General features: G+C 37.7%; 1 protein-coding gene across 1 annotated transcript in view; it reads left to right on the top strand.

Annotated features, from left to right (window-relative positions):
* Positions 1-13,551, top strand: part of CLTC (clathrin heavy chain) — an 80,952-nt gene that overhangs the window by 44,867 nt on the left and 22,534 nt on the right. Inside the window, exons 7-15 of the mRNA XM_058445363.1 lie at positions 271-468; positions 1,259-1,459; positions 3,662-3,814; positions 4,593-4,715; positions 5,930-6,067; positions 6,311-6,475; positions 6,628-6,808; positions 8,916-9,079; positions 9,819-9,893. Coding sequence (XP_058301346.1) covers positions 271-468; positions 1,259-1,459; positions 3,662-3,814; positions 4,593-4,715; positions 5,930-6,067; positions 6,311-6,475; positions 6,628-6,808; positions 8,916-9,079; positions 9,819-9,893 — 1,398 coding nt within the window. The remainder of the gene's footprint in view (positions 1-270; positions 469-1,258; positions 1,460-3,661; positions 3,815-4,592; positions 4,716-5,929; positions 6,068-6,310; positions 6,476-6,627; positions 6,809-8,915; positions 9,080-9,818; positions 9,894-13,551) is intronic.

Raw genomic sequence — 13,551 nt, 5'->3', positions numbered from 1 at the left:
TGAAGTAAGAAGTTACTTAGATTATAGAATAGCCATATTTTAGGAACCACATAATGGCCTAACACCCTATGACATTTGTTTTCAAATCTCCTTGTTTTTCTCCTTGTCTTCCTTCCTTCCTTTCTTTTATTATTTTTTAATGGCAGCAAGAAAACAGCTGTCACAATTTCATTACCTTTGCGACTCAATATTAACCTGTTCTAAACAGATTTGGTATCATTTGTATCCAAATGAAAACATTGCAGCTATATTTTATTCTTTAAATTGCAGGTTCTGTCAGTATGTGTGGAAGAAGAAAACATAATTCCTTACATCACCAATGTTCTACAAAATCCTGATTTGGCTCTTAGAATGGCTGTACGTAATAACTTAGCTGGTGCTGAAGAACTCTTTGCCCGGAAATTTAATGCTCTTTTTGCCCAGGGAAATTACTCGGAGGCAGCAAAGGTGGCTGCTAATGCACCAAAGGTAAAGAGTTATGAAAATGAAGCTGTCATGACATTAATCCATTGTTAATATTCTGTTTCTTATATTGCTAGAAAAGGAACCAGCTTCCTACAGATAAACTGTTTTTAGATTACATTCGGGTTACATTTTCCTTTAGTAGAATTCCTTGTCAGTGCCTCTAGATTTGGTTAATTTTCTCTGGATTTGATTAGTTTTTTAAACCCAGATTGTTAAAAGGATATGTAGGTCTAGAAAGCTTTTGATTTACATAGATGTAATAATGTTTAGTTATTTAGGTGTAATACTGTTTGACCTCATAAATGATAGTTACTGATTTTATTTCCATAAGTTGGACATGAAATACATACTGTCCAATTTTATGGTGGGTAGAGCTGTCAAAATTAGGCTGAATTTATTCTTATCACTTTTGATGTTAGTTTATGGTGGACTGAATTAACACCTTACATTCCTGACCAATATTCATTATGAAATTTGTACTTAATTTAATATGAACTTGGGATAATGCCTAGCTATAACTGTTTTATGATTATAACTATTCTCTTACACACTGACATTGTAATTTAAGTTGATGTATTTTTGATTCTGGATAATCTTATAACATTGAACCAGGGGTATGAAAGACAGTGACTAAATATTTACTCCAGATGGTGAAGATTTGAAACTTCCTAACTTGATGTTAATAGATGGATTCATTCCTTTAAGATTGACGTAAGAGATTGATCTCTATGGGGTGATTAGTGTGATGTTTGGATCACTTTTGAAGAGTGTTTAACATTTCTCCTTCTTAAAGGGAATTCTTCGTACTCCAGACACTATCCGTCGGTTCCAGAGTGTCCCAGCCCAGCCAGGTCAAACTTCTCCTCTACTTCAGTATTTTGGTATCCTTTTGGACCAGGGACAGCTCAACAAATATGAATCCTTAGAGCTTTGTAGGCCTGTACTTCAGCAAGGGCGAAAACAGCTTTTGGAGAAATGGTTAAAAGAAGATAAGGTACATTAAATTGTGTTGACATAATCTTGCTTTGGTTGCATTAAATATGATATTAGCAAGTTAAAATCATTTAGGCTGCACCACAATGTCTCCATTACTGCTGGTAGAAACAGAACAAAAACACACATTGCATAAGATGGATTCGCTTATTTCCTTTTGAAAATATATATATATTTTTTCGCCGGGCATGGTGGCTCAGGCCTGTAATCCCAGCACTTTGGGAGGCTGAGGTGGGTGGATCACCTGAGGTCGGGAGTTTGAGACCAGCTGACCAACATGGAGAAGCCCCGTCTCTACTAAAAATACAAAAATTAGCCGGACGTGGTGGCAGGTGCCTGTAATCCCAGCTACTTGGGAGGCTGAGGCAGGAGAATCGCTTGCACCCGGGAGGTGGAGGTTGCAGTGAGTTGAGGTTGCGTCACTGCACCCCAGCCTGGGCGATAGAACGAGACTCAGTCTTAAAAAAAAAAAAAAAAAAGTTGGATCTTAGTAAGACAGGATGGCTATCTAATTAGCAATGAGATGCTGTTTCCCAGAGATTTCACAGTATGTTAGTTGGTGTTACATGGAAAAATATTTAACTTGGTTTCTTGAAATTTATTTAAATATGAACCTTTTCTAAATGTTAACTAGCTTTCTTTACTGTAGGTCTTCTCCATGCCTTTTATATTCACTCAGTACTTATTTCTCTTTACAGAGAGCATATAATGGTAGTATGTTTTCCTGAGCACATTATTCCTTATGTGGAATAGTGACTGAGAAACAGCCAAAGGATGTTGTTTGTTTCTACGATAACAAACAAGTTTTAGCTGTCCATTAGTGTTAATTCCTTTCACATCACCATATAAAAAAGCCTTTCTCCTCAAAATTGTAGTATGGAATTGCTGTTGTCAAGAACTGAAGTAGTATTGTTTAAAGCACTCTGAATAGTGAATAACATTTAATCTTACTATTCTTTCAGCATTAGTATATGTTAGGACTGTTTTTATACTATTAATTCTAAGTCCTTGTTTCTTGACCCAGTTTCTGGCAATCTTGTAAGATACCAGAGAATACTACATCAGATTTGGGATACTTGGACAGGAGTCTCTGATGAAGAATAGCCACACTAGCGGGTATTTGAGGTCCATCCTAATTGATTAAGATAAGGCAGGGCTGAGTTTGGTGGCTCACGCCTGTAATCCCACTACTTTGGGAGGCTGAGGCAAAAGGATCACTTGATGCAAAGAGTTTGAGACCAGCCTAGGCAATACAGCGAGACCCTATTAAATAAATACACAATATTTTTTAAAAAGATAAGGGAGGGTGAGAACAGCTAAGGTAACTGAGTTGACCTACGTAACAGGGTGAAAGCTTTTTAGGTATCATTACCCTTTTCTGTGAACAGTCATATGGGACCATTTGTGGTATTAATAAAAGAGACATTAATCAACTATTCATTAGCATGTTCAGTTAAGATTATCGGCTCTGATACAACTTTTTATTTTTGGCACTAAATATCATTTATAAGAGCTAGTCTCCAAAGTAGAAAATCAACTTTAGTATGTAAACCAGAACTCTTAGGAAATGAATTTCCAGATTGGGCAGCTGAATGAGTAAGGCAGACTGAATAACACAGAAGACGGTATCTGCCTGTATACTACCTAAAAATTCTTAAGAGTGTCCTTCATGCCCTATAAGCTTAAATCCAAGTCAAGAAGATAGTGGTGCTTAGATCCTTCAGACATATATAGGTTACACTGTGAGTTTAATAACTGTCCTTATGGTAAACCTCATCTGGCTCCTTCATTATCAAATTTTCAGTTGATAACATTACATTAAAAGTTGCTTTTTGTTTTTGAAAAACTGGGGCCATGTGATGTGAGTCTGATACCTGAATATTCTTAGTAGTTAGAAGTACAAGAGGTATAAGATTCTGCTTTAAAGTACTTAAATCCTTAACAAGGTAGTTAATAGTATCTATAAGATTGCAGTCTTGGTGAGCTTTTTATCTTTAAACAGGATTTGTGGAGAATTCTACTGAGACATTGCTGTGAACACAAGATTAAGAGTCTACCAACCACAACCCCTGCATATTTATAATATATTCTGTGAAACTAAGTACCTTTCATACTAGTTATTACTTATAGTGGACATAGTGTCAACTGCTCATTTCTAAAACAGTTCATGGATCACTAAACAATCTCTTTTTCCTTTGGATAGCTGGAATGTTCTGAAGAACTGGGTGATCTTGTGAAATCTGTGGACCCTACATTGGCACTTAGTGTGTACCTAAGGGCTAACGTCCCAAATAAAGTCATTCAGTGCTTTGCAGAAACAGGTCAAGTCCAGAAGATTGTTTTATATGCTAAAAAAGTGAGTTCAATGAAACAAATTCTCAGCATGAATTCATTGAAGCATTGACAGAGAAATTAGCCTGTATTAACTCTTGGTTACTTTAATAGTGAATTTCCTTTCATTTTGATTTACTTTGAAATGTATAAAAATTCTCTTACCCCTCATATCAAATTCATACTTGTTAAATTGAGAAAATTACTCTTGCATGGCTTACCAGAATTTCAGATAGCAGGCACGTTTAACATGTTAGAACAAACTTTTAAAATATTCATTTATTGAAAATGGATAAGCCAGGCCAGGCGTGGTGGCTTGCGCCTGTAATCTCAGCACTTTGGGAGGCCAAGGCGGGCAGATCACTTGAGCTCAGGAGTTTGAGACCAGCCTGGGCAACATGGGGAAACCTTGTCTTTACTAAAAATACAAAAAAGTAGCCAGGCATGGTGGTGTGTCTGTGGTCTTAGCTACTCAGGAGGCCAAGGTAGGAGGATCACTTGAGCCCAGGGGGGCAGACGTTTCAGTGAATCGAGATTGCACCTCTGCACTCCAGCTTGGATGACAAAGCAAGACCGTGTCTTAAAAAAAAAAAAGAAAAGAAAATGGATAAGCCAGTTATAAAAATTGACAGATGTTTGTTCAAATATGTCAACACCAAGGTCTAACTGGGCACCTTAAATTGAAAATGAATTTGTGCTTTCACCAGTAGTTCTATATTAGTGAGATTTTATAGTAGAAAAAGTCTTTAAATGCTATAAAATTGAAACTTAGGAGCAGCGTTTAAGTCTTTGTTTGTTTATAGGTTGGATACACTCCAGATTGGATATTTCTGCTGAGAAATGTAATGCGAATCAGTCCAGATCAGGGACAGCAGTTTGCCCAAATGTTAGTTCAAGATGAAGAGCCTCTTGCTGACATCACACAGGTAATGTGATTAAAACATATTTTGTAGAAGCTGATTGAAATGGAGAGTGGGGGCCGGCCGTGGTGGTTCACTTGGGAGTCCAAGGTGGGAGGATTGCTTGAGGCCAGGAATTCAAGACCCGTCAGGGCAACATTGTGAGACCCTGTAACTACAAAAAGTTTAAAAATCAGCTGGGTGTGGTGGCACATGCCTGTCGTCCCAGCTACTCGGGTGGCTGAAGTGGAGGGATAGCTTGAGCCTGGGAGGTCGAGGCTGCAGTGAGCTGTGATTGTGCCATTGGACTCCAACCTGGGCAACAGAGTGAGACTCTCAAAAAGAAAAAAAAAATAGGAAAACTTACAGTTTGTAGAAATTAAAGCTTTGTCACTCTACATGGATAAACCTCAAATGCCTTGCAAAAAAAGCAAGTTGCAAAAGAATGGACAGTATGAAACCATCTGCATGTAGTTTTAATACATGCAAAACAAACATCTTATTTAGAGATGTATGTGTATTAAAAATATGAAAAATACATGGGGATGATAAAACAGGATAGTGGTTGCCACTGGGTGTGGGGAGAGGGAAGAGAGATGCATTTGTAAGTGTGAGTTAGAGTCCTTCATATTTATGCTGTTGGTTTTCAAAAGTTGATAAAAATAAAGGTCTGTCAGGCTGGGCGTGGTGGCTCAAGCCTGTAATCCCAGCACTTTGGGAGGCTGAGGTGGGCAGATCACCTCAGGTCAGGAGTTTGAGACCAGCCTAGCCAATATAGCGAAACCCTGTCTTTACTAAAAATAACAAAAAATTAGCTAGGTGTGGTGGCGGATGCCTGTAATCCCAGCTACTCGGGAGCTGAGGCAGGAGAATCGCTTGAACCCAGGAGGTGGAGGTTGCAGTGAGCTGAGATCGTGCCGTTGCAGTGAGCTGAGATCGTGCCATTGCACTCCAGCCTGTACAATGAGAGCGAAACTCTGCCTCAAAAAAATAAAATAAATAAATAAAATAAAGGTCTATCAGTTCAGTTGTATTCTGCTGTTATGTAATATCTTGAAATATTTTGTAGTTGTTTTTATCAGAACTCAAAATAACTATGATCTCTAAAGGACAAAAATTTGTTCTTAAGTGTTTATATTGTCCAAATAAAATTCTCAGGTAAAGAAAGAGTTCATGCATAATTTTGTCTACATACTCTCCATAGTATCTTAAAACAATTTCTTTTAAATCTTTTTTTGTAGATTGTAGATGTCTTTATGGAATACAATCTAATTCAGCAGTGTACTGCATTCTTGCTTGATGCTCTGAAGAATAATCGCCCATCTGAAGGTCCTTTACAGACGCGGTTACTTGAGATGAACCTTATGCATGCCCCTCAAGTATGTGTTTTAATGCTTTTTAGGCATGTTTCCAACATTGTTTTAGTAATTGTGCAGAGCATCTCAGATTATTATGCAAAGCTACTGAGATGCCTACTCCTTATTAAAGAAAATGTAGCTATTATAATATTCTTTTGTACTTTCTTTAACAGTTCACTATTAAACCTTAATCTGTAATATGGATATTGAATTACTCATATAAATGGAGTGGACAATAAACTTGCCTTGTTTGTGGTTTTACAGGTTGCAGATGCTATTCTAGGCAATCAGATGTTCACACATTATGACCGGGCTCATATTGCTCAACTGTGTGAAAAGGCTGGCCTACTGCAGCGTGCATTAGAACACTTCACTGATTTATATGATATAAAACGTGCAGTGGTTCACACCCATCTTCTTAACCCTGAGGTATTTCAGTTTCTTACCTAATAGATGGTGTTAGTTGTGATTAATAGGTACACTGAAAATGTGTTTGTGGTACTGAATATTAATAATTTCATACCACCATGAAGTTCAACATTATTTCATTTATTCATTCATTCATTTATTTTGTCTTGTAGTGGTTAGTCAACTACTTTGGTTCCTTATCAGTCGAAGACTCCCTAGAATGTCTCAGAGCCATGCTGTCTGCCAACATTCGTCAGAATCTGCAGATTTGTGTTCAAGTGGCTTCTAAATATCATGAACAACTGTCAACTCAGTCTCTGATTGAACTTTTTGAATCTTTCAAGAGTTTTGAAGGTAATTAGGAGTTTTTGAGTTTTTTAAAAAAAGTAAGGTAGCCAAGAAGAGGTATGCTTATGATCAGGCTATTGGAAATTTTGTTTTTCTAAAAATTTGGTTCTATGGGACATAGAACCAATTTTTAACTTTTTAAGTTTTATTCAAGAAATGTCAAGGCCCTTTTATGTTGGATCCTAAGGGATATGCAGTGAACGAGACCATCTGTTTGGATATTTTATAGATGAATTAAAGGTAGAATTTTAAGAGAAAAATATGTAGTGGTGTTGAAATTGTATAAAATGAAAATACAGGTTGAGTGTCCCTAATCTGAAAATCCAAAATGCACCAAAGTCCAAAACTTTTTGAGCACCAACATAACGCTCAAAGGAAATGCTTGTTGGAGCATTTCAGAAATTGGATTTTCAGATTAGGGATGCTGATCAGGTAATCATAATGTGAATATTCCAAAGTTCAAAATCTGAAACATGTCTGGTCTCAAGTATTTTGGATAAGGGATACTCAATCTGTACTAATAATGATCAGGTATAATAAAATTTTATGCTTATATGTCTGACTCTTATAATAGCAGATGATTCTCGCTAAGGGCATTTTGTGATTTGTTGCTGTTTAGCAGGATTTCTTAACTTTAGTACTATAGACATTTAGGGCTGGATGATCATTGTAGAGGAGTGTTCTTGTACATGTAGAATATTTAGTAGACTAGCAGCATTCCTGGTTTCTACCCACTAGATTCCAGTAGCATCAGCTCCACCAGTTGTGACAGCCAAAAATGTCTCCAGACATTGCCAGTGTCACCTGTGAGGAAAATCACCTCAGTTGAGAACCACTGCTATACAGGGTACTAACATAATCACTGTTGGGTGTCTAAGTTCTGGTCCCCAATTGCCTTTCTCTCCTCTCTGTACTAGCAGTGCTCTATTGAGAAGGAGTAAGAGAGTCTACTAGTTTTCTTAATTTTCCCAGTTTCAAAATGTTAGCTGTGCACTAAATTTACACTGTTTTAGTACAGTCACTAGCCACATATAGTAGCTATTTACATTGAAAGTTATTAAAATGAAATAAAATTTAATATTTAGTTATTCAGTCACTCTAGCCACATTTCAAGTGCTTAATAGCCACATGTGTTTAGTGGCTATTATATTGGAGGGCAAAGATAAGATTTTCATCACTGCAGAAAGTTCTTCTGGACAATACTGCACTAAATTCTTCCCAAATTATTTTGTATGTTTCCTATAAATTGCATATTGAAAAACACCAGGTATTGGGGTCTTCACTTAAAATTTCCCATATAGGGGCACAGTGGTGTATACCTTTAATAATCCCAGTGCTTTAGGAGGCCAAGTGCTTGAAGCCACAAATTCAAGACCAGCCTGGGTAGCATAGCAAGACACCATCTCTACAAAAATTTTCTTAAAAATTAGCCTGGCATGGGCCGGGCGCGGTGGCTCACGCTTGTAATCCCAGCACTTTGGGAGGCCGAGGCGGGCGGATCACGAGGTCAGGAGATCGAGACCACGGTGAAACCCCGTCTCTACTAAAAATACAAAAAATTAGCCGGGCGTGGTGGCGGGCGCCTGTAGTCCCAGCTACTCAGGAGGCTGAGGCAGGAGAATGGCGTGAACCCGGGAGGCGGAGCTTGCAGTGAGCCGAGATTGCGCCACTGCACTCCAGCCTGGGAGACAGAGCAAGACTCTGTCTCAAAAAAAAAAAAAAAAAAAAAAAAAAAATTTGCCTGGCATGGTGGCATGCATCTGTAGTTCTAGCTACTTAGGAGGTTGAGGTGGGAGGATTGCTTGAGCCCAGGAGTTTGAGGCTACAGTGAGCTGTGATCGTGCCACTACACTCCAGCCTGGGTGACAGAGACCTGCCTCAGTAAAAAAGAAAAAAAGGAAACATTGGGTTGAATTGTCTATTCTTTAGGATTAAAGTGCAAATCCATTTTACTGATCTGATTAATGGAATAATTAGTATTTTTATCGAGCTTTTTAAGCAACCAACTTATATTTGGGAGTATTCAATATAACAGTTTTTTAATTGCATAAATGTTTTTCAGTCATTCTCAAAAGTGTGCCTATGCTTAATTGTAATTACTTGTTTCTTTAAGGTCTCTTTTATTTTCTGGGATCCATTGTTAACTTTAGCCAGGACCCAGATGTGCACTTTAAATATATTCAGGCAGCTTGCAAGACTGGGCAAATCAAAGAAGTAGAAAGAATCTGTAGAGAAAGCAACTGCTACGATCCTGAGCGAGTCAAGAATTTTCTTAAGGTAAGTGGTTTTGAGTAATGTGTTTTCTGGTTGGATTCCAGGTTAGCAGTTCTACAAGGGTTTGGTCGTAGTTCAAAAATATTTTTTCCCTAAATGTGAAATTGTTAGCATTCTTAAGTTGTGTGCTGGATTATTTCTTCCAAACATAATATTCTGTGATTTCCTTTGAAATACGGAAGGAAATTGGTGAGTAAGAATGACCATCTATTTAAAAGAAGAAAAAAAAATAGCACTATTTCAAAGGAATTTCCTTTAATTTTGGATGGAAAAATTTAGAAAAGTGGTTGTATACTTTCAGTGTCATTTTAGAATCATTTAGGCTTTTGAATATTAACATCAGCTTGCTCTTCATACCATTTTGAGGAGCCTGTATTGTAGGCAAAGGGATCTGTTGTCTAAGGAATGTATAGGTTTACCTCTTTCATCGTTTGCCCAACTCTAGAAACTAAAATATTATTATTCATATATAATTCATAAATTAAAGGTAAGATCAAACAAAACGCTCAGCTTTGTGACACATGAAATCAGTTATAGAGAAGTAAGGACCACCTGTGTTGCAGGGAGGAGTAATGGTTGAGAGATTCTGAACTCTAGAAGATCCCTAACGGCAGTTAATTTTGTTTAATGTTTAACTTAGCTTTAGCTTTATTCTTGTAACTACCAGTTACTTTGTGAGGGAAATAAAGCTTTAAAGTTGATAGCTATCTATAAAAGACTAGGAAAACTATAGAACACTTAGATTACTGCTCTCTCACTGCCTATTATGTGTGTGTGTGTACACTATATATATATATATAAAATGATTCCTGAGACTTTATAGAAAGTTCTGAAGTATTTTTTGTCTTGGAAGAATTTTAAATTACAAGTGAAACCAAAATGTTTTTGTAGAATACAGTACAGAAAGTAGGCTTTTCCTGCTCCCAGATTATCATCCTTTGTGGTGCCTGTGGTTGTACTGGCAGATTGTTCTTTTGAAGAATTTACTACCTGGGCTCTAGATTAAATAGCAAAACCCTTAGGGGTTTTAGTGTAATGAAGTAGTCAAAATGTTGAAACTGCTCTACATTTTAATTAAAAGATACACTTTTCAAAAAAGTATAGCTTTAAAATGTCTTGGCCATCATGAATATTCTGGGTAACCTAGCTAGCATGCTATGTTTGGACCAAAACTTTCTGGTGTCAAAAAACCCCTCCAAATGAGAAAGATTTGATACTCTGTGCTTGACTAGTGTACCCATACTACTGATTCACTTCCTTCTTTGAGTATCATTACTATTTCCTTTCAAAAAAACAAAAAAACCAAAAAAACTACTACCAGAATCTTTTGGGGACAGGGGGTGTTGGGGTTTTTTTTTTGTTTGTTTTTCTTTTTAAGCTTTTATTTTAAGTACAGGGTGCATGGGCAGCTTTGTTATATAGGTAAACTGTGTCATGGGCGTTTGTTGTACAGATTGTTTCGTCATCCAGGTATTAAGCCTACAACCCATTAGTTATTTTTCCTGATCCTCTCCCTCCTCCCATCCTCCACCCTTCAGTAGGCCCCAGTGTCTGTTGTTCCTCTCTGTGTCCATGTGTTCTCATCATTTATCTCCCACTTACTAGTGAGAACATGCAGTATTTGGTTTTCTGTTCCTGTGTTAATACTACCAGATTCTTAAATGATTTCTTTTTGTTTTTATTGAGCCCTCAGCTTCTATGCTTAAATTGTAACTTCTTTAGCTTTGGATTTTAATATTTGAGTTATATATATATGGAAGGCAAAATGAAATTAGCTATTATTTAATTATCACATTCTTGAGCTTCAAATCCTCTAGTAAAGAAATGAAAAACAATCCTCTGGGTACTAGGATGGTACCGCCTTAGGTTTGCATAGCCCATGGGATCTAATCAGATGAAGATTTCCCCTCCACACTTGTGAATTGGGTACAAGCCTGATATAGTAGGGGTGTGGATGTGGATTATGAGCTTTTGAGTCAGTCAGACCTGTTTCAAATTCTACTTAGCCATTGTTTGTTCATTCAGTATATGTCTAGCTGTTACCTCAGGCAAGTTAATGAATATGCCTCAGGCTCAGTTTCTTCAACCATAAGCTATGTTTATTTATCAAGTACCTTGTATACTATAGATGTTTAGGCAGTAACTATTACTGATAAGTGATAAGCCTTGGAAAAAGGTGGAGTCAGCCTAAATGGGATTTCTGTCAGGCAAGTATTTATTTCTCTTTGATATCAATTTGTACCTGACTCTTTGAAGGAATTTACTTCCAGCCAGGATTAGAGGTGAATTTAGTGTCTTATGTCTACATAATTTGACATGGGAGCTCAATACTAAGATGCAACTATCACATTCATCCTCTGATGCCAGTGTTGAGAATGAACATATTAGATGTCAACCTGCAGTACAGGGTTACGATGCCTCTTATCACTGTTATTAAACTTAATTTTAGAGGTACTAGCTACATGATAATTTACTGGTGTTGTAAGTAAACCCTGTGTCATAAGAAAAATACCCTGACTCTTGATCTTGAATATTCAAGTGCCATTTGTGTGTTAGCCACCAGGAATAAAGAGATTGGTAGAATATAACTTCTCCTTTAAGGTACCCTGTGAGCAGGATAAAATTGTGTCATTAGCATCATTTGGCTCATGCCCTAAGTTTGTAGAACTGTAAGCTCTCTGTAGAAAGCATGTAACTGTTCATGAGACCCATGATCTTCTCCTTGCTACCTTTGATCTTATTTTCTACCTTTCTTTTTTTCTTTCTTTCCTGGTTTAGCTTCAACCACACTGGCCTGCTAGCTATTCCTGGAACTCCCCTAACCCTGTCCTGCCTAAGGGCCTTTGCTTGTGCCCTGTACTGCTATTCTCTCATGACCTTCTCCTTTACCTTCTTTGGGTTTCTTTTTTTTTTTTTTTTTTTGAGACGGAGTCTCGCTCTGTCACCCAGGCTGGAGTGCTGCAGTGGCGCAATCTCGGCTCACTGCGAGCTCCGCCTCCCGGGTTCACGCCATTCTCCTGCCTCAGCCTCTCCGAGTAGCTGGGACTACAGGCGCCCGCCACCATGCCCGGCTGATTTTTTTGTATTTTTAGTAGAGACGGGGTTTCACCGTGGTCTCGATCTCCTGACCTCGTGATCCGCCCGCCTCGGCCTCCCAAAGTGCTGGGATTACAAGCGTGAGCCACTGCGCCCAGCCCCTTCTTTGGGTTTCTGATTGAATGTCAGAAGAGAGGATGTCTCAGATTGCCTTGTGTAAAATAGAACCCATTCCTACCCTATTTTGCTTCTTTTTCTTTATAACACCACTATGAAACGTCTCCTCCCATTAGAATGTAAGTTCCTTGAGAGAATGGACTCTGCTTCCTTTGTTCCCTGCTGTATCTCCAGTACCTAAGAACAGAGTCTGATACTTGGGTACTCATAAATATTTGTTAAATGAACAAATTTATGTTGAAGAAAATCTCTGACTATGTTAATATAATTTCAAGTTTGATCTTAAAATCTTTAACCATTATAACTGGAGGTTAATTAAACATTTAGTAAGTAATTTAATATTATTAAAAGGTTAACATTTCTACCATGTATAAAATCGTGTGCAAATTTTAGCAATCAAGAAAATAACCTAGATTTTGTCTACTTTTTAAATCTGAAATTTTCTTTTGGAATACAGTTAGTATTCCACAAAAGTGGAATTATTTGCCACAGAAGTTTAAACACGTAGGCATGAAAATAGAATAAGTAATCCTAGATTATTTGGTTTTTTTTTTTTTGAGACGGAGTCTCGCTCTGTCACCCAGGCTGGAGTGCAGTGGCGCGATCTCGGCTCACTGCAACCTCCGCCTCCCAGGTTCACGCCATTCTCCTGCCTCAGCCTCTCCGAGTAGCTGGGACTACAGGCGCCCGCCACCACGCCCGGCTAATTTTTTGTATTTTTAGTAGAGACGGGGTTTCACCGTGGTCTCGATCTCCTGACCTCGTGATCCGCCCGCCTCGGCCTCCCAAAGTGCTGGGATTACAAGCGTGAGCCACTGCGCCCAGCCCCTTCTTTGGGTTTCTGATTGAATGTCAGAAGAGAGGATGTCTCAGATTGCCTTGTGTAAAATAGAACCCATTCCTACCCTATTTTGCTTCTTTTTCTTTATAACACCACTATGAAACGTCTCCTCCCATTAGAATGTAAGTTCCTTGAGAGAATGGACTCTGCTTCCTTTGTTCCCTGCTGTATCTCCAGTACCTAAGAACAGAGTCTGATACTTGGGTACTCATAAATATTTGTTAAATGAACAAATTTATGTTGAAGAAAATCTCTGACTATGTTAATATAATTTCAAGTTTGATCTTAAAATCTTTAACCATTATAACTGGAGGTTAATTAAACATTTAGTAAGTAATTTAATATTATTAAAAGGTTAACATTTCTACCATGTATAAAATCGTGTGCAAATTTTAGCAATCAAGAAAATAACCTAGATTTT

This window comes from Hylobates moloch, unplaced genomic scaffold (assembly GCF_009828535.3).
Source record: "Hylobates moloch isolate HMO894 unplaced genomic scaffold, HMol_V3 SCAFFOLD_10, whole genome shotgun sequence".
Lineage (NCBI taxonomy): Eukaryota > Metazoa > Chordata > Mammalia > Primates > Hylobatidae > Hylobates > Hylobates moloch.
Note: the sequence above shows the minus strand (reverse complement) of the source record. Positions and strands in the feature narration are given on the sequence as shown.